This window comes from Homarus americanus, unplaced genomic scaffold (assembly GCF_018991925.1).
Source record: "Homarus americanus isolate GMGI-L3 unplaced genomic scaffold, GMGI_Hamer_2.0 scaffold36188, whole genome shotgun sequence".
Classification (NCBI taxonomy): Eukaryota; Metazoa; Arthropoda; class Malacostraca; order Decapoda; family Nephropidae; genus Homarus; species Homarus americanus.
In genome coordinates, this window is record NW_024718183.1 from 1,842,890 (window position 1) to 1,868,490 (window position 25,601).

Genomic DNA, 25,601 nt, shown 5'->3' on the forward strand with positions numbered 1-25,601 from the left:
TGGTGGTTTTCGTTTACCCTGTTGTTTCCGACTTCGTGTGCTTCGATATCATGCCTAAACACCTGAGTGGTAGTTCCTCTTCTGCTGCCCCCAAGAGATCGCATAAGTCTGTGAGTCTTATTGTCAACCTTCATGTGATAAGGCATAATAAGAGTGGTGATGGACCAGCAAAGATTGGTAGAGACTTGAACTTGCTGCCCTCAACTGTCTCTACTATCCTCAAAGATAAGGAAAAGTACAAGGCTGTTGCTGGTGAGTGTGAGTCAACCTTTTTGAGGACTATGACCAGAGTGTATGACCCCATGCTCGAGAATATGGAGAGGTTGTTGATGTCATGGATCGACGACATCTGGCAGAGGAATTGTCTCATAAGCCAGGCCCTTCAATACTCCTGACTTCATTGCTAGCCATGGATGGTTTGACAGGTTTAGGAAGCATGCTAACATGCTATCATTTTCTATTACTTGTATGCACACACAATAATCAATATAAAATAATCATGTTCATATTTTTTGCAATTTATTTATCATTGATAATTTTTTTTAATTTTCCACTAGAACCTAATACTGTACACCCTGACCTAACCAGCAAAAGAAACCTAACCTTACCTAACTTTATAGTCTGGTACCAATGAAAGCAACTTTGTTAAAGCATCATGGTGTAATTTTATGTTATTTGTGGGCATGAACTTACACGCATTAGTTTTTAACAAACTGAGCAGACGAGAATATGCAACAATTCGGCATATTTGTCGTAGGCGTATTTACGGTAAATAATTAATTTCTTAACATATAAAGCATGTAGAGGCATCATTTTTTGTCACATCAGTTTTTCATCATGTTTTACCTTACAGCTTCCTGCATCCTTCATGCCCTGCCCAGGTGATTTATGAATGTAAATAAAGAAAAACTAAAATCCTTTAAAGCTTCTTTGTAATTAAAATAAAAGTTGTTTTCTATTTTTTAAATACTTATTATAATGATAAGAAACATTTGTGTAGAAATTAAATGAAATCGAACAACTAATTTGTTATGGTTGGTTGGCTAACTAAGAAATTCAGTAAGTTTGATCTATCAGCCCAGCTGGAGATCAGATGCCATTCGGATCTAGATACAGTAATTTTGACAAGGAAAAAATTGCTGCACAGCAACTGGACTTTCACAAAGCATGGAGATGACTTGAGGCTAGACTCTTATCTTTCTGCATTTCGATAATTTTTTTTCTGATAATATTTGAGAGGAGGTTCCCCCTAATATTTATCTCTGTGTGTGTGGCAAAGTAGTAGTAGTAGTGTGCTTGCGTGCATGCATGCGTGTGTGTGTGTGTATGTGTGTGTGTGTGTGAAGTGAGAACTTGAAGGCAACAAGCCTCAAGATGAGGTTTTAACACTAAGCATTTGGCCAGAGAGTAGCTCGAACATGAGCTGATAAACAACCCTACAACAAACAACCCAAATCTCAGTGCCGAATGGGGTATTCTCGACACTCATGATAAAAACCTACAGAGAGACCCTCGGCCAGATCGAAAGAATACACCAGGACTGGTTTGATGAAAATGACCCAGAAATCAATATACTCATCAATGATAAACATGCTGCTTTAAAGGACTGGCAGAACAACCCTCAGTCTTGATCCAAAGCTGATACCTTCCGCAAGAAGAAAGCAGCGGCCCAGCACGAACTTCACAATCTAAGGAATGACTGGTTTAAAAATAAAGCATGTGAAATGCAAAAACTTGCAGATCAACTCAAGATGCATGAATTTTTCAATCCACTAGAACATTTTATGGGCCAACCACACATGGCGCAGCCCCCTCCACTCATTCGACGGTAACTAATTAAAGACAAAGAAGGCATCCTTCAGCGCTGGAAAGAGCTCTACCATTCGCTGCTCAATCGAAACACTGATGTGGATGTCCTGGCTACCCAGCAGGTCCCTCAGCATCCAGAGCTGACCCACCTCGGCTATCCTCCATCCAGCCGAGGTGTATAAAGCAGGTGGACCTCTGCTTACCAGCTGTCTCCACTCTCTCCTGGAAAATATATGGGAATAGGTGGAAATCCCCCAAGCTCTTATGATGCCTCCATTGTCATTATTTATGAGAACAAGGGAGACCGGTCAGACTGTGGCAACTACCGCGGGATATCGATGCTGTCCGTAGCTGGCAAGATTATCGCCCGAGTCCTAGACAGACTTCTTCCTGAGGTGGAAAACATCCTCCCAGAATCTCAATGTGGCTTTAGACCATCACATGGCACCACTGACATGATCTTTGTTGCCTGCCAGATACAGGAAAAGTGCAGAGAACAGTGTTGTGACCTGTACATGGCCTTCATCGACCTAACCAATGCTTTTGATTCGGTGAGGCAACTCCACGACATGAACGGCCGTTGTCCTACACAATGGCATCCAGCCTGAGTTCTTCCCCATTCAAACAGGGGTAAAACAAGGATGTGTACTGGCACCAACTCGTTTTTTCCATTTTCTTGGCTGACTTCCTTACTCGTGCCAGTGCCAACTTAGCCGGCGGAGTGGACATCAAGTACCGGATGAAATATCACCTGGAACCATAAATGGTGTTAGGTGACAGTTTTGGTCTGAGGTTGTACATACCCATGCACCAGATGTCCTTGAGGTCACCAAGACAATTGTCTCTGGCCCAGCAAGCTGGATTCAATGAGGTTACAGAAGAGGAGGTTACTGAGCTCCTCGTCTTTCACGAGAAGGAGCTCAGCATTGAGGATCTGCTGGAGCTGGAGGAACGGAAGAATGAGCAGGCAGCAGAGGAATCACTACACACCTTCCCTACATTGAAAACATTCTGGGTAACGTGTGGACCTGCAGCCAGATTGTTTTCGATCTGGACCCTGATGGTGAATGCAGCTTCAAGGTGAGGAATGGCCTGCAGGTAATTCAGCTGCTACATGGAGCTTCACCGGTAGAAGAAGGGGCAGGCAAAGTAAGCCAAAGTCACCCATTTCTTCAGGCCTGTTCCTAAGACTCAGCCAAATGAGCCTCATCCATTAACTTTTACAGTCGTCTGTGCCCTTTACCACAAGCAAAAGCATCAGCCAGAGTCTCCACCTACCCCTTAGCCAAAGTCTCCACTTGCCCCATAGTCAGAGTCTCCACCTGCCCCTCAGCCAGAGTCTCCACTTGCCCCTCAGCCAGAGTCTCCACCTGCCCCATAGCCAGAGTCTCCACCTGCCCCTCAGCCAGAGTCTCCACTTGCCCCTCAGCCAAAGTCTCCACCTATCCCTCAGCCAGAGTCTCTACCAGTCCCTTAACCAGAGTCTCCACCTGCCCCTCAGCTAGAGTCTCCACTTGCCCCTCAGCCAGAGTCTCCACCTGCCCCTCAGCCAGAGTCTCCACCTGCCCCTCAGCCAGAGTCTCTACCAGCCCCTTAGCCAGAGTCTCTACCAGGGTTTCGGAGAAGTCTTATACCATGGCTTACAGACTTCCTCAGTGACCGACGCCAAGCTGTACGCTTCCGAGGGGCTGTCTGCACCTTTCAGTCACTCACCTGTGGCGTCCCCCAAGGCACCAAGATGGGACCACTCTGCTTCCTTATGCTCATCAATGATGCCCTAAGAGAAACCCCTGCTCGCTGTAAATATGTCGACGACTCACCATTGGGATCAGCGTCAACAATTCTGCTCCCAACTATACCGCCCTTCGGTTATTGAACAGTCTCAAAACTGGGCCACCAACAACCATGTCACCATCAACCATACCAAGACCATGGTTGCACATCAACCTCTCCTCCGACATTGTCCCACCTCCTTCCATTACTCTGGGTCGAACACACTCCAGGTTGGTAGATTCACAGCTCTCGGCGTCACCATAGACAACAAACTAAATGGAAACACACGTCAGTAAGTTATCAATCCTCCAGTTTCGTCCCACCTCTCGCCGATCAAGTCCCTCGAGTTCCTGCACCACAGCTCCTCAGTGTTTACACAACATTCATACTTAAGCACCTATCCTCCCCCACCTGGTCTTCCTCCTAAATGCCACACAACGTAAACACCTAGAAAAAGTGCAAAGGGGCATGCAAGATTATTCTCTCCTTCCTACATATCAAGGCGCTCAACACACGGCCCTTTCGTTCTCACTGACCATCACCACGACCTCATCTGCAAATTTGGTAAGAAACTTCTACACCATCCCCGACTGCCCTACTACCACCTGAGATCCCTAGTCTGAGAATTGCTGTTCGACACCACAACCCATCCAGCCCATACGCACGAACTGATCTATAAGAACAGCCCAGTCCCAACCATTGTAAAACATTTCAATTTGTAATAAATCAGTGTATTCACTCCCAGTAAACACTACTCCTTGCACTGTCACTATGTTGAAATGAACTGTAGTTTGAGCTTTTCCCATCTAGTTATTATATGTTTTATTTGTGTCACTCATGTTACTTGTATATTATTTGTAATTCGTAACCCATTCCCCAATTATGTAACTGTATATTTTCAGCCTTCTGGCTGCCAAGCTCTTTCAATAAACCGTTAATTATTATTATTATTATTATTATTAGTCTCTACCAGCCCCTTAGCCAGAGTCTCCACCTGCCCCTCAGCCAGAGTCTCCACCTGCCCCTCAGCCAGAGTCTCTACCAGCCCCTCAACCAGAGTCTCCACCTGCCCCTCAGCCAGAGTCTCCACCTGCCCCTCAGCCAGAGTCCACCAGCCCCTAGCCAGAGTCTCTACCAGCCCCTCAGCCAGAGTCTCAACCTGCCCTCAGCCAGAGTCTCTACCAGCCCCTTAGCCAGAGTCTCCACCTCTCAGCCAGAGTCTCCACCTGCCTCAGCCAGAGTCTCTACCAGCCCCTTAGTAAGAGTTCACACCTGTCCTCAGCCAGAGTCTCCACCTGCCCTCAGCCAGAGTCTCCACTTGCCCTTAGCCAGAGTCTCCACCTGCCTCAGCCAGAGTCTCCACTTGCCCTCAGCCATCTCCACCCCCAGCCAGAGTCTCCACCAGCCTCTAGCCAGAGAGTCTCCACCTGCCCTCAGCTAGAGTTCCACCCGTCCTTCAGCCAGAGTTTCCACCTGCCCTCAGCCAGAGTCTCCACCTGCCCCTCAGCCAGAGTCTCCACTTGCCCCTCAGCCAGAGCCCGCCTGCCCTCAGCCCAGAGTCTTCACCTGCCCCTCAGCCAGAGTCTTCACCTGCCCTCAGCCAGAGTTTTCACCTGCCCTCAGCCAGAGTCTTCACCTGCCCTCAGCCAGAGTTTTCACCTGCCCCTCAGCCAGAGTCCCCACCCACCCCACAGCCAGAGTCTCTACCTGCCCTTCAGCCAGAGTGTTCACCTGCCCTCAGTCAAAGTCTCCACCTGACCTCAGCCAGAGTCTCCTTCCGCCCTCAGCCAGAGTCTCTCACCCACTCAGCCAGAGTCTTCACCTGCCCTCCAGCCAGAGTCTCCACCTGCCCTCAGCCAGAGTCTCCACCCACCCCTCAGCCAGAGTCTCCACCTGCCCCTCAGCCAGAGTCTCCACCTGCCCCCTCAGCCAGAGTCTCCACCTGCCCCCAGCCAGATCTTCACCTGCCCCTCAGCCAGAGTCTCCACCCCTGCCCTCAGCCAGAGTCTCCACCCACCCCTCAGCCAGAGTCTTCACCTGCCCCTCAGCCAGAGTCTTCACCTGCCCTCAGCCAGAGTCTCCACCTGCCCCTCAGCCAGAGTCTCCACCCACCCCTCAGCCAGAGTCTTCACCTGCCCCTCAGTCAAAGCCTCACCTGCCCCTCAGCCAGAGTCTCCACCTGCCCCTCAACCAGAGTCTCCTTCCGCCCTCAGCCAGACTCTCCACCTGCCCCTTCAGCCAGAGTCTCCAACTGCCCCTCAGCCAGATTCTCCATCTGACTCCTAGCCAGAGTCTCCACTCACCCCTCAGCCAGAGTCTCTACCAGCCCCTAGCAGAGTCTTCACCTGCCACCAGCCAGACTCTTCACCTGCCCTTCAGCCAGAGTCTCCAACTGCCCTCAGCCAGAGTCTCCACTCACCCCTCAGCCAGAGTCTCCACCTGCCCTCAACCAGAGCTTCACCTGCCCCTCAGCCAGAGTCTTCACTCCCACCTCAGCCAGAGTCTTCACCTGCCCCTCAGCCAGAGTCTCCACCCACCCCTCAGCCAGAGTCTCCACCTGCCCTCAGTCAAAGTCTTCACCTGCCCCTCAGCCAGAGTCTCCACCTGCCCCTCAGCCAGGAGTCTCTTCCGCCCCTCAGCCAGAGTCTCCACCAACCCCTCAGCTAGAGTCTCCACCTGCCCCTCAGCCAGGAGTCTCCACCTGCCCTCAGCCAGGTCTCCACCCACCTCAGCCAGAGCTCCCACCCACCCCTCAGCCAGAGTCTCCACTGCCTCAGCCAGAGTTCCACCTGCCCTCAGCCAGAGTCTCCACTTGCCCCTTAGCCAGAGTCTCCACCTGCTCCTCAGCCAGAGTCTCCACTTGCCCCTCAGCCAGAGTCTCCACCCACCCCCTCAGAGGTCTCCACCAGCCCTTAGGCAGAGAGTCTCCACCTGCCCTCAGCTAGAGTCTCCACCCGTCCTTCAGCCAGAGTTTCCACCTGCCCCTCAGCCAGAGTCTCCACCTGCCCTCAGCCAGAGCTCCACCTGCCCCTCAGCCAGAGTCTTCACCTGCCCCTCAGCCAGAGTTTTCACCTGCCCTCAGCCAGAGTCTCACCTGCCCCTCAGCCAGAGTTTTCACCTGCCCCTCAGCCAGAGTCTCCACCCACCCCACAGCCAGAGTCTCTACCTGCCCCTCTGCCCAGAGTTTTCACCTGCCCCTCAGTCAGTCTCCACCTGACCCCGCCAGAGTCTCCTTCCGCCCTCAGCCAGAGTCTCCACCTGCCCCTCAGCCGAGTCTTCACCTGCCCTCAGCCAGAGTTCCACCTGCCCCTCAGCCAGAGTCTCCACCCACCCCTCAGCCAGAGTCTCACCTGCCCCTCAGCCAGAGTCTCCACCTGCCCTCAGCCAGAGTCTCCACCTGCCCCTCAGCCAGAGTCTTCACCTGCCCTCAGCCAGAGTCTCCACCTGCCCTCAGCCCAGAGTCTCCACCACCCCCAGCCAGAGTCTCACTGCCCCTCAGCCAGAGTCTTCACCTGCCCTCAGCCAGAGTCTCCACCTGCCCTCAGCCAGGAGTCTCCACCCACCCTCAGCCAGAGCCTCACCTGCCCCTCAGTCAAAGTCTTCACCTGCCCTCAGCCAGAGTCTCCACCTGCCCCTCACAGAGTCTCTTCCGCCCTCAGCCAGACTCTCCACCTGCCCTTCAGCCAGAGTCTCCAGCTGCCCTCAGCCAGATTCTCCATCTGACCCTCAGCCAGAATCTCCACTCACCCCTCAGCCAGAGTCTCTACCAGCCCCTTAGCCAGAGTCACCTGCCACCTCAGCCAGACTCTCCACCTGCTCAGCCAAGAGTCTCCAACTGCCCTCAGCCAGAGCTCACCACCCCTCAGCCAGAGTCTCCACCTGCCCCAACCAGAGCTTCACCTGCCCCTCAGCCAGAGTCTTCACCTGCCACCTCAGCCAGAGCCTCCACCTGCCCTCAGCCAGCCCCCACCCACCCCTCAGCCAGAGTCTCACCTGCCCTCAGTCAAAGTCTTCACCTGCCCCTCAGCAGAGCTCCACCTGCCCCTCGCCAGAGAGTCTCTTTCCCCCCTCAGCCAGAGTCTCCACCCACCCCTCGGCCAGAGCTCCACCTGCCCTCAGCCAGAGCCCCACTGCCCCTGCCAGAGTCTCCACCCACCCCTCAGCCAGAGTCTCCACCCACCCCCACAGAGTTCCACCTGCCCCTCAGCCAGAGTCTCCACCTGCCTCAGCCAGAGTCTTCACCTGCCCCTCAGTCAAGTCTCCACCTGCCCCTCAGCCAGAGTCTCACCAGCCCCTCAGCCAGTCTCCACGTGCCCCCAGCAGAGTCCCCACCAGCCCCTAGCAGCTCTCACCAGCCCCTCAGCCAGGTTTCCACCTGCCCCTCAGCAGTCTCTACCCAGCCCCAGCCAGAGTTCCACCCACCCTCAGCCAGAGTCCTACCAGCCCCCATGAGCTCCACCTGCCCTCAGTCAAAGCCCCACCTGCCTCAGCCAGAGTCTTCACCTGCCCCTCACAGAGTCTCACCGACCCCAGCCAGAGTCTCTTTCTCCCCCTCAGCCAGAGTTCCACCTGCCCTCAGCCAGAGTTCCACCTGCCCTCAGCCAGAGTCTCCACCCACCCCTCAGCCAGAGTCTCCACCCACCCCTCAGCCAAGCTCCACTTGCCCCCAGCCAGAGTCTCCACCCACCCCTCAGCCAGAGTCTCCACCCACCCTCAGCCAGAGTCTTCACCTGCCACCTCAGCCAGAGTCTTCACCTGCCACCTCAGCCAGAGCTCTCACCCACCCCAGCCAGAGTCTCCACTCATCCCCAGCCAGAGTCTCACCTGCCCCTCAGCCAGAGTTCCACCTGACCTCTGCCAGAGTCTCTTTCCGCCCCTCAGCCAGAGCTCCACCCACCCCCTCAGCCAGAGTCTCCACCTGCCCCTCAGCCAGAGTCTCCAACTGCCCTCAGCCAGAGTCTCCACCCACCCCTCAGCCAGAGTCTCCACCCACCCTCAGCCAGAGTCTCCACCTGCCCCTCAGCCAGAGTCTTCACCTGCCCCCAGCCAAGTCTCCACCTGCCCCTCAGCCAGAGTTCTTTCCAGCCTCAGCCAGAGTCTCCACCCACCCTCAGCCCAGAGTTCCACCTGCCCTCAGCCAGAGCTCTCACCAGCCCCACAGTCAAGTCTCACCTAACCCTCAGCCAGAGTCTCCACCCACCCCTCAGCCAGAGTCTCCACCTGCCCCCTCAGCCAGAGTCTCTTCCGCCCTCAGCCAGAGTCTCCACCCACCCCTCAGCCAGGTCTCACCTGACCCTCAGCCAGAGCCCTTCTGCCCTCAGCCAGAGTCTCCACCCACCTCAGCCAGAGTCTCCACCCACCCTCAACCAGAGTCTCCACCTGCCCTCAGCCAGAGTCTCCACTCACCTCAGCCAGAGTTCCATCTGACCTCAGCCGAGAGTCTCCACCCACCCCTCAGCCAGAGTCTCCACCCACCCTCAGCCAGAGTCTCCATCTGACCCTCAGCCAGAGCTCCCCACCCCCCTCAGCCAGAGTTCCACCTGCCCCTCAGCCAGAGTCCCCACCCACCCTCAACCAGAGTCTCCACCTGCCCTCAGCCAAGTCTCTTCCCCTGCCCCTCAGCCAGAGTCTCCACCCACCCCCTCAGCCAGAGTCTCCACCTGCCCTCAGCCAGCCCCACCCACCCTCAGCCAGAGTTCCACCTGACCAGCCAGAGTCTCCACCACCCCTCAGCCAGAGTCTCTACCTGCCCCTCAGCCAGAGTCTTCACCTGCCCTCAGCCAGAGCTCCACCTGCCCCTCAGCCAGAGTTTTTTCCGCCCCTCAGCCAGAGTCTCCACCCACCCCTCAGCCAGAGTCTCCACCTGCCCCTCAGCCAGAGTCTCCACCTGCCCCCAGCCAGTCTCCTCCCACCCCCCTCAGCCAGAGTCTCCACCCACCCTCAGCCAGAGTCTCCACCTGCCCCTCAGCCAGAGTCTCCACTCCCCTCAGCCAGAGTCTCACCTGCCTCAGTCAGTCTCCACCTGCCTCAGCCAGAGTCTCTACCAGCCCCCAGCCAGTCTCCACCTGCCCTCAGCCAGAGTCTCCACCAGCCCCTTAGCCAGAGTCTCTACCAGCCCCTCAGCCAGATTTTCCACCTGCCCTCTCAGCCAGAGTCTCTACCAGCCCCCTTAGCCAGAGTCTCCACCCACCCCTCAGCCAGAGTCTCTACCAGCCCCTCTGCCAGAGTCTTCACCTGCCCTCAGTCAAAGTCTCCACCTGCCCCTCAGCCAGAGTCTCCACCTGCCCCTCTGCCAGAGTCTTCACCTGCCCCACAGTCAAGTCTCCCCTGACCCCCCAGCCAGGAGCCTTCCGCCCCTCAGCCAGAGTCTCACCTGCCCCTCAGCCAGAGTCTCCCACCACCCCTCAGCCAGAGTCTCTACCAGCCCTCAGCCAGTCTCCACCTGCCCCTCAGCCAGAGTCTCCACCAGCCCTCGCCCAGAGTCTCTACCAGCCCCCCTCAGCCAGTCTCCACCTGCCCCTCAGCCAGAGTCTCCACCAGCCCCTTAGCCAGAGTCTTACCAGCCCCTCAGAGTTTCACCTGCCCCTCAGCCAGAGTCTCTACCAGCCCCTAGACAGAGTCTCCACCTGCCCCTCAGCCAGAGTCTCCACCTGCCCTCAGCCAGAGTCTCTACCAGCCCCTTAGTCAGAGTCCACCTGTCCTCAGCCAGAGTCTCCACTGCCCCCATTCTTTCTTAGCCAGAGTCTCCACCTGCTCCTCAGCTAGAGTCTCCACTCTGCCCCTGGCCAGTCTCCACCCACCCTCAGCCAGAGCTCCACCCAGCCCCACAGAGTCTCCCCACCTCAGCCAGAGTCTCCACCTGCCCTCAGCTAGAGTCTCCACCCGTCCTTCAGCCAGAGTTTCCACCTGCCCCTCACAGAGTGTCCACCTGCCCCTCAGCCAGAGTCTTCACCTGCCCCTTAGCCAGAGTTCTTCACCTGCCCTCAGCCAAAGTCTTCACCTGCCCCAGCCAGAGTCTTCACCTGCCCTCAGTCAAAGTCTCCACCTGACCCTCAGCCAGAGTTCTTCACCTGCCCCTCAGCCAAGTCTTCACCTGCCCCTCAGCCAGAGTCTCCATCTGCCCCTCAGCCAGAGTTCTTCACCTGCCCCTCAGCCAGAGTCTTCACCTGCCCCTCAGCCAGAGTCTTCACCTGCCCCCAGCCAGAGTTCTTCACCTGCCCCTCAGCCAAAGTCTTCACCTGCCCCTCAGCCAAAGTCTTCACCTGCCCCCAGCCAGAGTCTCACCTGCCCCTCAGTCAGTCTCCACCTGCCCCTCAGCCAGAGTTCTTCACCTGCCCAGTCTTCACCTGCCCCTCAGCCAGAGTCTCCCCTGACCCTCAGCCAGAGTCTGCTTCCGCCCCTCAGCCAGAGTCTCCACCTGCCCCCAGCCAGAGTCTTCACTTGCCCTCAGTCAAAGTCTCCCCTGACCTCAGCCAGAGTCTTCACCTGCCCTTCAGCCAGAGTCCACCTGCCCCTCAGCCAGAGTCTCCACCTGCCCTTCAGCCAGAGTCTCCACCTGCCCCTCAGCCAGAGTCTCCACCCACCTTCAGCCAGAGTCTCCACCTGCCTCAGCCAGAGTCTCCACCTGCCCCTCAGCCAGAGTCTCCACCCACCCTCAGCCAGAGTCTCACCCACCCCTCAGCCAGAGCCTCCACCTGCCCTTAGACAGATTCTCCACCCACCCCTCAGCCAGAGTCTCCACCTGCCCTCAGCCAGAGTCTCCACCTGCCCTCAGCCGGTGCCCCACCTGCACTGCCAGAGTCTCCACCTTCCCTCAGCCAGAGTCTCCACCTGCCTCAGCCAGAGTCTCCACCTGCCCCTCAGCCAGAGTCTCCACCTGCACCCTGAGCCAGAGTCTCCACTGCCCCTCAGTCAGAGTCTCCACCTGCCCCTCAGCCAGAGTCTCCACCTACCCCTCAGCCAGATTCTCCGCCTGCATTCACTGGGTTTGAAGACCCTGACGACCCTGCAACCCTTCACCCAGTAAGCTTACCCCCAACTAACATGTTCCTCCAGCCTTAGGGAGGAATACCATCTCAATGGTTCAACACAAGTAAATTTTCCCCCCCAAATTCACACTCGACCACAGACGAGTTATTATGTCATAATAAATTCCTGGTGCTTTGTTTACATAGCACAAATATACTGTACCTGATCAGCCAGCCCACTTCCATCCTGTGTCACACTGCCTGTCTTGATGTTGGTGTATTGGCATAACTCAGAGGGTGATTATGAGAAGTGAAGGAACTGTTTAAGTAATATAGAACTACTTTTTGTAGTTATATCTCTGTTAGCTGGAATGCCTCTGAGTCAGAACTCTCCAATAGCCGGCATTGGCATTTGCTTGGAATTTTAACGGAAAATTTCTCTCAATTCCAGGTTTGTGAATGATTTTCTGGGGTTGAAAATGAGGCGCATTTTTTTTTTTTAAATTAGGAGAAAAATTTCAGAAATGCTCTCCAAATCTCTCCATTCTGGGCCTGGGATTAAATTTTCAGGGCATTCCAAGAGATTGCGTCATGCTTTAACGCATCTCCACGTGTCAGGCTTGTGGGTGGCCCAGCTGCTTGGATCCTTAGTTCATATTCTGCTGCCATTATAGAAAGTTGTTCCCTCGTTAGCTGCTGTTTTTTCTGGACAGTTTGTGTTATGCAGTGCTGTACGTTACTCTACTAGGACACAATCAGCCAAGAATACAGTGTTAAAGCAGTGTTAAGAATGTAAAGTGATTACAGTTATGTATATTATGCTGTAGTACATTCAGAAAGTGGGAAACACAGGAGTACCTTAGCTTTCGTCTTTATTTAAGATATCTTAAGGTTATGAGACCCACTAATCCCCCACCTCGACAATGGGTGACCCGATATTGCATCAGGTCAGTTCAGTAACATGACCCCATCACAAATGTTAAGACGTAATTGCAGTTACGTATTACATTCAGCTTCTGAGGACCACTGTGCACTAAACAGCCACTCGTTAGCTCCTTGTCCCCTGATGACCCTTAAATTTGTATTTTAATCTGCAATAAATGTCATGTGTGTTTCCTTTTCCATTTCTCCTTTAATATTTTGAAGTCACATTCCAAACTATATATTGTATTTTTAATATTACTTCATCATAACAAACAAGGAGGGTAGGGTGGCCAAGCTGCAACACCTAACCCCCGTTGGCACCAGTGTCCACATAACGTTGTCCTTCAGATTTAACTATTACTTGGTTCACGACAAAACCAGGTCAAGGTTTAAATATTAAGATGGGATGAGGGAGGAGATGAGGGGTATCCACTGGCCTGACTCACTAAGGTATAAGAACACAGACACTACGCTGAATATTATAGCCAGTAAAGTGAACCATTTGATATATACCCAAGACGAAGCCCAGTGCCTCCAGGAATACAAATAGACCGCTACACATGAACTATGCAGCGGTTGACAAAGTTAAGAAGAAAACCCTGAAATTCGAGATGTAGATCAGGAAAAACAATGAGCAGGACAGGAGGATGTAAACCAGATCCAGGAACCAAGCAAAGTCAGAGTGTAGAAGGGCTGTCAATGAGTTCCAGAGACAGATTGCAAGCGAGGTCATGTCAAACCCAAAGGTGTTTTATCGCTACGCAAATTCCAAATTAATAACGCGAATAAGAGTATCGGACCTGAGGCAGTGCCGGATTTAGACCTGTGGAGGCCCATGGGCAGCCTCTTTGTGGAGGCCCCCCTCATTATAACAACCCAAGAGGGTGGGGTGGCGAGTGAAGCGAGCTTAAACATCTGGGAGTTCCGGGGGGTGCTGTAAGCCCCCCGGGAAAATTTTGAAATTTGAACACTGCTTTGGAGAATTTTGAAGCCATATGCAGTTATATTGAGGAAATTAGAACACAGCGCCCTGATGGCATTCGTAATGGAAGTGATAATGAAAAAAATATTTTTTTTTTTTTTTAATCTCAATTTCGTTATTCCATGTAGTTCATTTTTAATCAATATATGTTTGTGGAATTCTAAATGTATTATTAGCAACACAAACAATAGCATTCATTAAAAATATACTGTTCATGGGATAACCAGGTATTCATGAATTTCAAGGAGTAGCTAGCCTAATTTCTATCACGCTTCTTGCTGAACATAGTTTTATGTGATGGAATAGATAAACATGAATTTTAAAGAATGAAAATAAAATTAATCCAAAATGAATAAACAAATAAATAAAATAATGTAATATGTGGAGGCCCCCGATTGTGGAGGCCCCTGGGCAGCTGCCCTCTTTGCCCACTCCTGAATCCGGCCCTGACCTGAGGCTTGAAGATGGTAGTTGTGCAGATTCTGACCAGGACGAAGAGGAGGCGTTGAACAGTTTCTTTTTTATGGTGTTCACAAGGGAGGATGTGAACAATCTTCCTGCGTTTGAGGACAGATGGTTCGACACAGCACTGATCCACATTGTGTTCACAGAAGAGATTATAAGAAATGAACTGTCAAAGCTAAAGGTTCATAAGAGTCCCTGCCCTGACATGGTGCATCCCTGAGTGCTAAGAGAGTCGTGCAATGAGCTTGCTGATCCCCTAAAAATCTTGTCCTGTAAATGCCTGGAAGATTGGAAAATGGCTTATGTGAGCCTGACCAGCATAGTATGTAAAGCACTTGAGAGCATTATAAGAGATGCCATGATGGAACATCTACTACGAAACAATATTGCAAAGGATAACAGATTTTATGCAGGGACGCTCCTGCTCAACACAACTACTCAAGGTAGTGGATGTTTGGAACCAAATTCTGGAACAGGGTCGCTATATTGATAAGTTTTACCTAGATTTTGCCAGGGCTTTTGCCAGTGTACCCCATGAAAGGCTAAAAATTAAACTGGGAGGGTACGGGATTCAGGGACGTGTCTTAGCATGGATCAGAGACTTTCTCTATGATCGCAAGCAGTGTGTGTCTATTAATGGTACGATATCAGCATGCGTACCCGTGACAAGCGGGCACCGCAGGGCAGTGTATTGGGCCCTCTGTTGTTTGTTTGCTTCATAAATGACATGCCAGAAGCTATACACTCCTCCTTATAAATGTTTGTGGATGATGCCAAGTTATTGAGAGAAATTAAGAACCAAGCAGACTTTGAAGAGCTGCAAAATGATCTTTGTGAGCTTCAAGAATGGTTAAAGAAATGGCTGCTGAGATTCAATGTCATGAAGTGTAAGAGGATTCACTTGGGACGTACCAACAGTAAGGAGGGATATAATATGTCCCAATGGGATGAAGAAACTGCATTAATTGAGACTGAATGCGAAAAGGACCTGGGTGTGTAAGTTGACAATGAACTGAAGTTCTCGGGCCATTGTGAGAAGAAGGTGAACCTAGCAACTAAATTATTAGGTCTTATAAGAAGGTTGTTCAGATATCTAGACGGTCTTTCCCTCATAACGATCTTCAAGAGTGAGGTGCTTCTCTGCCTGAAGTACTGTCACCCCGCCTGGTCCCCGTGGTATGCTAAGGATTGTCAGTTGATTGAAAATGTCCAAAGGAGGACCACCAGACTGGTGCCTGCACTTCAGCACCTCAGCTACCTAGAGAGATTAAAGTGCGTGCAATTGCCTTGCTTATACTGCAGACGGGCAAGGGGTGACCTAATTGAGGTGTATAAACATGTCAAAGGGCACTTCTCAGTCGAATATAATAATGAATAAATGAAAATAAGCTGTGGAACGAGGCAAGGTCAGCACCCCTTCCCACTTCCAGCATGTTTACACAGTAAGTGTCAACCCGTACCTGTTAACTCTCATTAGGCCTATTTCAGGTCTCATTAGACCACTGTACAGAATCCCCATTAAAGACAATGCAGTATATATTTTAATATTAAATAGTGTAATATATTTTATAAAATAATATTTAATTTTTAAATGACTTGTACAGTTCATTAAAAGAATATTTGTTATGAAATATATTACCTTATTCATTATTAGAATATTTACTGTATTGTCTTTAATGGGGACACTGTACAGTGGTCTAATCAGTTTTATGTAATCCTAACAAGAGCTAACAGGTATGAGATGACACTTGATGTGTAAAGGTGCTGGAGGTGGGCAGGGACTGGCTGTTGCTGCAATCACATGATTTTGAGCTTTGGGCATTTACACTTCCCCAGAGCCTCTTGGGCAAGTGAGCCAAATAAAAATGTAAAATGATTTTTCTCTCTTTTGAATTTATAAATATTTTATTTATTTCCTCTGATTACTCACAAACTCATGGAAAGCTATTTAATAAGGAACATGCGACAGCAACACCACCCTTTCTTGTCTGGCAGAGGCTGACTGAACATAAAGGCAGCAGCACACTGGGCACTTTCCTCCAAACATGTTGCCTGTTTTGCTGGCTGTTGGCCTGATGGACAAGCAAGCAGTAGGATTTCTGCTATTGCTAGTGCTCAAATGAGCTTCATATAATTTCAAGTATAAATTGAAATAAATCATGAAACAATAATAATGTAAAATATAGCACTTAAACGGGGACATATTTCTGTTTATTCATCACTTTAAAACTTCTTTAATACTGTATTATTAAATCATTATTCAGGGTCTTGTTTGATGAGCCAGCCACTTCCACTTTTAAAGAAACTTTACTTTTTTCTTCTTTTATCCTCTTCACCACTGATTGGCTCGTTAGCCACTTGGGCGATCGGTCACGTTTCTGTTACACACTGTTGGCAAGTACTGGGCATGCACTGGCTCCAGAATGTACCTGCACCTGCTCCAGTGTTGGTCAAGTCTTGTCTTGAAAGAGCTTGGTGCTGTCACAACACTTTTTGGTAGATTGTTTCCAAGAGTTCACAACTCTCACTCCGAAACAGTTTGCCCTCACAATTTTCTGGACTTGCGGCGTCTTCAATCTTGAGCTGTGACCCCTTGTGGGGAGAGCATCCGCCAGCTCCAAGTAAGGACACTCGACTGAGTAGTGCCCCTTGAGATGCTTATACACCTCAATTAGGTCACCCCTTGCCCGTCTGTAGTATAAGCTAGGCAAATTCAGGGTAGCTGATGTACTGCGCACACCATTGTCATTCCTAAAAACCCACTTTAATTCATATTACTCTACATAACATTCAAATCCACAGCGCTTGTAGAATCTCAGGAGAGACGTGTTTTTCCCATCCGTTTTACACTCAGGATCACTCCCAGTAAGTCCCGCCTTCGAACACAGTTGTCACTACGTTTATTCCACTCTCTACTGGCAAACGCAATCTTGAATTAGTCTGTGTAAATCAACTTTAGTAATTCGCCAGACCTTTGTCAACTGAGGGTCATCCTTGAATGAGTAGCAGTTAGATTGTTTGTAATTTCTGTCATTGCGTGAGTAGCGATCGCTGGCAACTCAAGGGTATATAAACCAGTGCGAGGCGGGAGGAGTAAACCTCCCGTACCACCTTTCACCTTCGTTCTCAGGTATGTTCTGCGTTTATAAACATTCAGTTTGATTCAGTCTATTGTAGTGAATATCAGTGTTCATGCTTTAACAGTGGAATTGGCATTCACCCAGTGTAAGAAGTATTATAACGTAAATATCTGACGTGGCGAGACGAAAGATTTGTTTGTGACCCACCATGCTTCCCCAAAACCTCCCGTATCACCTTTCACCTTCGTTCTCAGATCGAGGGTGGGCTTAATTGAAATCCACCCGTCCCTAGGAGCGGTGGATACCCAGCAGTGGTCAATATATGAGTGATGGCGCTGATTCGGCAGGATTAATCGGCTCCACTCTACCTCGTGGGCCGAGGGCCCCAGACCCGCCTCGTGTCGGAGTGTAACCGACCACAACAGCAGTTGTTAGAGGCGCCAGTGCTATACCCTGGGACATGCCTTGGAGTTATGGTCCACAGTGTGGTTATATGTGTTTGTTAATAATTACCCCATGTTGGGTAGTGGATCCATGTAGGTGTTTGTATCAGTATTAGTGTGTTGTTGTGAGTGCATCTCCTATGCACTACCAACAGTCTGTGAAGTATCATATGCCAATTGGTCTTATAACTGGATGTAATGAGAAGTACCTAGTAAAGTAATCTGCACGGAGTTGCCATGTAACTGTGTATTGTGAGTAGGGACAAGGAACTGGTCCTGCTATGTAATGTAATGTGACACCAGTAAGATTGTGCACGGTAAGAGCAGTGCCGGATTTAGACCTGTGGAGGCCCATGGGCAGCCTCTTTGTGGAGGCCCCCCTCATTATAACTACCCAAGAGGGTGGGGTGGCGACAACTGAGCGGCGACGACTTCACTCAACAAGCACATACGACAATTCTCTGCAAGACATGTTTATGTCTACTCGTGGGAAGTTCACGAATAATGGGCGACGCAAGTCTCCTCTTTAATCTACAGACACATGACAACCGATGTGCAGATACTACACCACCCAACCCCCTCCCACCGACTGTCAACAAACACAGCGCCCTGATGGCATTCGTAATGGAAGTGATAATGAAAAAAATATTTTATTTGTTTTTTTTAATCTCAATTTCGTTATTCAATGTAGTTCATTTTTAATCAATATATGTTTGTGGAATTCTAAATATATTGTTAGCAACACAAACAATAGCATTCATTAAAAATATACTGTTCATGGGAAAACCAGGTATTCATGAATTTCAAGGAGTAGCTAGCTTAATTTCTATCACTCTTCTTGCTGAACATAGTTTTACGTGATGGAATAGATAAACATGAATTTAAGGAATGAAAATAAAAATAATCCAAATGAATAAACAAATAAATAAAATATTGGAATATGTGGAGGTCCCCAGATTGTGGAGGCCCCTGGGCATATGCCCACTTTGCCCACTCCTGAATCCGGCCCTGGGTGAGAGTGTAAGATCTGAATACGTGTGTTATATATATGTATGTTTATATGCTGCCTTTATTGAATATATATATTATATATTATGTTACTTCTTACCAAAGTCAGAAAGTGTTTAGGCTTGTGTAAACACGAAATGTGTTAGGCACGTTGTAACCAAGAACAGAGAATAAAGGTCCAGCCAGACCGACCATGTGCTTGTCATTCTCCCATTAAATAACGCAAGATACTACACTGGCGACGAGGATGGAATTCACAAAATGTTGGTGAAGTCCTTGAAGAGAGGATAGTGACCACTGAAGGGAAGGCTACTCTGAACCTGGAGAATTTATTTGAAGAGAGCAACCATGGCTGGCATCAGTGGATACATCGGACGAGTGGGGGAGTATGATGCAGACAAGGAAGATTTCACATCATATTGTGAGAGAATAGACTTCTTCTTCCTGGCAAATGAATTAATGGACGATGGTGGTGATGCTCAGAAGAGAAAGGCCCTTGAAGAGAAAAGGAAGGCAATCTTTTTGACAGAGGTAGGAGCTAATGTTTATTCTACTCTGGTCAATCTGCTGGTTCCAAACAAGCCCAAAGACTCCTCACTGATTCAGATTACCAAGATTCTGAAGCAACATTTTGATCCTGCTCCACTTGAGATCGCTGAAAGTTACAAATTTGGCACAAGAGATAGAGGTAAAGATGAATCAGTAAGTAATTATATAGTAGCTTTGAAGAAGTTATCCATTCACTTTGGACAGTTCTTGAACCGAGCTCTAAGAGACAGGTTTGTAATAGGCCTGAATTATGAAAAAAATACAGAATAAGTTAATGAACACAACAAATATAACTTCCTAACTAAACAGTTTTGAAAGGCCTGTTCACAATTCAGATAATTAGAGGTCTAATTTAATTACAGGTCTCCTAACTCTGTTTTCCCCTAGAGCAGTGGTTCTTAACCTTTTTTGAGTCACGGACCTCTTTGGGAATCTGGTGAAAGCTATGGACCCCCTCCCTAGAAAAATGCACATAAGCACATAAACACAACTTTGCATGCAATGAATGTACTTTATTTTATTGAAAATTCATTGCCTCATACAGCGTATGACATACACAAAGTATGAATAAAGTAAACAATCTTAACAAAGAATTATGTTTCACACTTTTTATGCAAAAATTAATGGCCACTCCATACAAAAATGAAATACAATCATCTTGTGCAAATTAAACAAAACAAAACTTTAATTCTGCTCCCCCTGAAGCCCATCCATGGACACCTTGGAGTTCATGGACCCCAGGTTAAGAACCCCTGTTCTTGGACTATTCCCTCCATCAAATTTTACAGGGGTTTCACTTGCACTCTGTGCATTATCAGTGACAGACATATCATCACTACAGTCAGTTGACACAGTGAGTGGATGCTGGGAAACATCATCTTTGACATCATCATGATGATGATCATCTGAAACAGTGTCAAGTTTATCATCATGTCCTGGTGCTACATTCATCTCATCATGTGCCTGAATGATGTGATCCACATGAACATATCATAAAGAGTTACCACATTTCACTAAATATGTCCTAGATCCACATACCTTGTCAATGACACCAGTTTTCCACTTTGCATGTACAGTACCATAACCTTTAGCCATATTTCTAACTCTCACCCTATCATCCTGCCTCTAATGGTGCAGCTGAGAGATCAGTTAGAATTGTAAAGGAAGCACTTTCCAAGCAGGTAATTCAAGGAACTGTAGGAAAATCAATGAAACACAGACGAGCAAATTTCTTACTCAGATACAGAACCACGCCACATAGTGTGACAGGATGTACTCCTGCAGAGTTAATGGTGAAGAGACAGTTGAGAACAAGATTAAGTTTAGTTAAGCCAAGTCTGTTTGAAGTTGTAGAGAGGAAACAAGCTCAACAAAAAATGTATCATGATAAGAGTTCCAGTAAAAGAGTGTTCAAGGTAAATGATAGGGTGAGAGTTAGGAACATTGCTAAAGGTTATGGTACTGTACATGCAAAGTGGATAACTGGTGTCATTGACAAGGTATGTGGATCTATGTGGTAACTCTTTGAGATATGTTCATGTGGATCACATCATTCAGGCACATGACGAGATGAATGTAGCACCAGAACATGATGATAAACTTGACACAGTTTCAGATGATCATCATCATGATGATGTCAAAGATGATGTTTCCCAGCATCCACTCACTGTGTCAACTGATTGTAGTGATGATATGTCTGTCACTGATAATGCACAGAGTGTAAGTGAAACCCCTGTAAAACTTGATGGAGGGAATAGTCCTAGAAGATCAAACAGAGTTAGGAGACCTGTAATTAAATTAGACCTCTAATTATCTGAATTGTGAACAGGCCTTTCAAAACTGTTTAGATAGGAAGTTATATTTGTTGTGTTCTATTCTCTTCTTCCCTGCCATATGTAATTATATATGTTTTGTTTTTTAGGATTTGTAGCAGCCATGCTCTCTTTTGAAAGGGAGAAATAGTGTTATATATATATGTATGTTTATATGCTGCCTTAAATGATTATATATACATTATATATTATGTTACTTCTTACCAAAGTCAGAAAGTGTTTTGGCTTGTGTAAACACGAAATGTGTTAGGCTCGTTGTAACCAACAAACCAACAACAGAGAATAAACGTCCCAGCCAGACCGACCATGTGACTTGTCATTCTCCCATTAAATACCGCAAGATGCTACAACTTGTTCTTGAGTAAATAAGAAAAATAAGTAAATAAGAAATACGGAGTCTGCAATAAGCCCAGGAGTTGAGCCTGGTAGTTATATGTAATAATATCTCTTTTCCCCTTTGATTTTATATTAATAAACTTGTTCTTTGAGTATTTTAGGAGTATTCATTTCTCCCACAGTAGTTACTTTATTTCTGTCCAAGTGATCCTGATATCAGAATTACACTACCCATGTGCCTAAACCATCGACATGCTACCAAAAAGAACTGAGGTTAGGTAGTACCAAAAATGAACTGAAATAAGTAGAAAGAACAATTGAAAGAACTAAGACATGTTATGGTTTCACCCTTCTCTCCCCTTATCGATCTGGTCAATGAAAAACCTAACCCAATGCCTAGTCCACTCTGCCTGCTACCTAACGAGCTACATACTGTCCAGAGGGGGTCTGGTGGCAGCGACCCTTAGAAATTAAGATTAGATTAAGTATTTCCCCTTAGAGTTAGTGACCCCTGTCTGGCAGTATACTGAGGTGCCGAAGTGCAGGCACCAGTCTGGTGGCTCTCCTTTGAACATTTTCAACCAACTGACAGTCCCTAGCATATCTCGGGGACCAGACAGGGTGACAGTACTCCAGATGGGGAAGCACTTCACTCTTGAGGATCGCGACAAGGGACGGACCATCTAGATATCTGAACGACCTTATTATAAGACCCAATAATTTATTTGCCTGATTTACCTTCTTCTCGCAATGGCCCGAGAATTTCAGCTCATTGTCAACATACACACCTAGGTCCTTCTCACATACAGTCTCAACTAGTGCAGTTTCTTCATCCCGTTGGGACATATGATACGCCTCCTTACCGTTGGTACGCCTCAGGTGCATCCTCTTACACTTTGTGATATTGAATCTCAGCAGCCATTTCTTCGACCATTCTTGGAGCCCACAGAGGTCCTTCTGCAGCTTTTCACAGTCCGCTTGGTCCTTGATTTCCCGAAATAACTTGGCGTCATCGGCAAACATTTGTATGGAGGAGTGTACAATGTCAGGCATGTCATTTATGAAACAAACAAACAACAGCGGGCCCAATACACTGCCCTGTGGTATCCCACTTGTGACAGTTATGGATGCTGATTTCGTACCATTAATCACCACACACTGCTTGTGGTCAGGTAGAAGGTCCTCTATCCATGCTAGGACATTTCCCCGAATTCCGTACCCTTCCAGTTTGATTTTCAGCCTTTCGTGGGGTATACAGTCATTCACTGGTTAACGCCCAAACGAACAACGTCCGATCGCATATACGTTCGTGCCCCCCCCCACCCAAACACCCCCCCCCACTTCCGTGACGCCTGCTGGATCACCACACCACAACCCCCTGATGGAGACACGATGATCCTTCCCATTTTGGCCAGATATTATGTGTCAAAGGAATATCCTTCCTTAGGCTTTAGTAAGCATTTGCCTCCAGGTGTAATGTTAACCTACATCTATTGAGGATAAAATCTTTCACCTACAAATTGACAATAACACATTTGCTGTAATCAGACATATCTAGTTGCCTCAACAATTGCAACCCCAGTTGCAATTGGGGTTGCAATTTCAAATTGTGTCATTACTAAGGAATAACGAAGTCTCTGGTGCACTCTAAGATTAAGAGAGAAAACGAAGGACTCAGGCACCCTGAAGCAAGATAAAACGGACTCCTATGATGGGGGACACAAGCACTCACGTGCCACTCATACTGACAGACTTGACACTCACTTACTTGACATGTTTTACCAACCATTAGTTATGTACGTTATCTAGTGAATTTAGTCAATATTGTACAGTACAAGTACACTGCAATACAGTGGTCCCTCGGTTAACATTGGACCTAAGTGCAAACCTTTACTGTACATGTACTAAATGATTACGGTACTAAAATTGTTGTCTATTGCAAATATAGAGTGTATATACAGGTATTCAAATAAATCACTATCTTACAAGAATCCCAGCAATGTAAGTTATATTCACCCAGGTCGTTTGGGTGGCAAATTATGAGAAGAGCTTAGTCATTCTTAAGGAATGATAAATAAACACGCAAGCCTTCAGCGCCAACTGTCAAATCATATCGCCTCACCTCCCGCTTCCCTACCCCCCCCCACGCTCCCTCGTGTGGGGGGTTTTAGGCCTTAAGTTTTTCATATAATATCTCAGACTATAGAATATAATTTGCATTGCTGAAATCCTTGCAAAACAGAGATTAATTTGAATATAAACGTCATATATTTTGCTCGAGATAAAAATTGTAGTACATTAGTGTACATTTTATAATATAAAATTTTTCAACTGTATTTTTGGGTAGATTTACATAAATTTCTTCATTTATTTTCATCCATTTACATGCACACACCATACTAAAAGAAACAAAAAAGAAATAAATGACCCTAGTGCAAAGCTGGAGTGTACATGTACTGTAGTGGCTCCTCTCCCCTACAACTTCCAACTGAGCTCCGGCCGCACGCCAACCAGCCAATCAGCGTACAGCCAGAACAGAAAAATGCTAGTGACAGGGGGGAAGGAGGTTCAGAGGAAGGATAAAGGGAGGATAGAAGTGAATTTTAGAAGGAGAGAACAGGTGCAGTGGCTAAACACCGCTTGCGTGAGGGGGTGGCAAAAAGCCCTGAGGGTGCACCAATCACAATCAAGACGAGGCAGAGGGAGGGCGGGAGCAGGTCCGGGCACAAACCTGTACTGTACATGTACCAAATGATTACGGTACTTAAATTGTTATGTCTATTGCAAATATAGATTGTCGAGTACAGGTATTCAACAAATCACTATCTTTAAAGAATCCTGCAGCAATGTGGGTTATATTCACCCAGGTCGTTGGGTGGCAAATTACAGGGAAGAGCTTAGTCACTCTTAAGTAATGATAATAAAAACGTAGGCCTTTCAGCCCAACTGTCGTAAATCTTATCTTCAAATAAATAAACAAACACCAGACATTCTGTTACCCCCCCCTGTTCCTCTCATACTGCTGGCTACCTCTCCTTGTGTTCCTAGACAAAAGATTGGTGATCTCTTTATTCTTTAAGGTGTTTATTTTATATAATATCTCAGATCAGTTAGGAGATTATAATTTGCATTGCTGAATTCTTTGCAAGACAGCCAATAATTTGAATATAAATGTCATATATTTTGCTCAAGATATAAAAAATGTAGTACATTATGTACAATACTGTGTAGTACATTTTATAATACAGTATAAAGTTTTCAATCACATTTTTTGGGTAGATTTATTATAAATTTCTTTCATTTATTTTCATCCATTTACATGCATACACCGTACTAAAAGAAATAAATGACCTTAGTGCAAAGTTGGAGTGTACATGTACTAATTTCTACTACGGTACTAAATTGTTATGTCTAGCAAGAATTAGAGCATGTTCATATTCAAATTAATCAAGGGTTCAAGCAAGAATCCCAGCAATGTTAATTATATTCTCCCAGGTCATTTCACTGGCATTTTAAAAATGAGGAGTGTAGTAGAATCTGTTAACAAACACACAGAGACCCTGGCTCAAACTGTCAAACATATCACCTCAACCCCTCCCCTACTGCCAGGCTGGATGGCACCATCCGTCCTCCCTCCCTCCTCTCCCGCATCTGCTCAGCCAGGGTTTATTTAGGTTTTTGCAGTTTTTATCTTTATATTATATCTCAGACTAAAGTTAGGAGATTATAATTTGCATTGCTGGAATCCTGCAAGACACAGCCACAATAATTTGAATATAAACGTCATATATTTTGCCCAAGAGATAAAAAATTCTGCACATTAGTGTACAGTACTGTAGCATACGAGTAATAAAAAGATTTTTCATCTGTGTTTTGGGTAGATTTCATAAATTCTTCATTTATTTTCATCCATTTACATGCACACACCATACTAAAAGAAACGCAAAAAGAAAAATTACCTTAGTGCAAAGTTGAGTATACATCCTAATTTGATTATGTACTAAAAATTGTTATGCTAGGTGCAAATTATAGTATGTTTATATTCAAAATTAATCAGTATGTTACAAGAATCTCCAGCTATGTTAATTATATATCACTCCAGGTCATTTCACTGGCTTTTACAAGTGAGGCAGTTTTGGGGTCGCCCAAGAATCCGATAAACATACACGTTAGACCCGCCTGTGCCAACTGTCACATACTGCCTCTCTCCCCCCCATCGCCCTCGCACCATCTCCCCCATCTGCTGGCGCGTTAAGGAATAAAACAGCAATAATTTTAATGTATTTGCATGAGATAAAAATTAACTACCTGTGATATTAATCACCTGTATCACATTACAGTAGTGATTATAAAAGTGTATATGTACGTATATAGGCTCCACACACACATAAGTGAGCAAATAAAAGTTTATGTGATGATCGGACAACGTCCAT

General features: G+C 47.5%; 2 protein-coding genes across 2 annotated transcripts in view; one reads left to right on the forward strand and one right to left on the reverse strand.

Annotated features, from left to right (window-relative positions):
• Positions 1–50: 50 nt before the first annotated feature.
• On the forward strand, positions 51–11,977 carry LOC121859305 (proline-rich extensin-like protein EPR1). Its single transcript, XM_042356101.1, has 11 exons — positions 51–110; positions 2,624–2,889; positions 4,612–4,840; positions 5,043–5,420; positions 5,702–5,989; positions 6,174–6,386; positions 6,479–6,716; positions 6,967–7,726; positions 7,859–8,099; positions 10,220–11,105; positions 11,916–11,977. Exons 1-11 carry the CDS (start codon positions 51–53, stop codon positions 11,975–11,977), a joined length of 3,621 nt encoding a protein of 1,206 aa, XP_042212035.1.
• Positions 11,978–15,864: 3,887 nt separating this feature from the next.
• LOC121859306 (GDP-L-fucose synthase-like) overlaps positions 15,865–25,601 on the reverse strand; it is a 121,318-nt gene continuing 111,581 nt past the window's right edge. Inside the window, exon 7 of the mRNA XM_042356102.1 lies at positions 15,865–16,028. Within this exon, the coding sequence (XP_042212036.1) occupies positions 15,865–16,028 (164 nt within the window). The remainder of the gene's footprint in view (positions 16,029–25,601) is intronic.

Coding starts and splice junctions, on each gene's coding strand:
- LOC121859305 (XM_042356101.1), top strand. CDS start 51: ATGCCTAAACACCTGAGTGGTAGTTCCTCTTCTGCTGCCCCCAAGAGA. Junction 4,841..5,042: donor GAGTCTCTACCAGCCCCTTA/GTAAGAGTTCAC, acceptor CCCGTCCTTCAG/CCAGAGTTTCCACCTGCCCT. Junction 6,717..6,966: donor TCACCTGCCCCTCAGCCAGA/GTCTCCACCCAC, acceptor ACCTGCCCTCAG/CCAGAGTCTCCACCTGCCCC.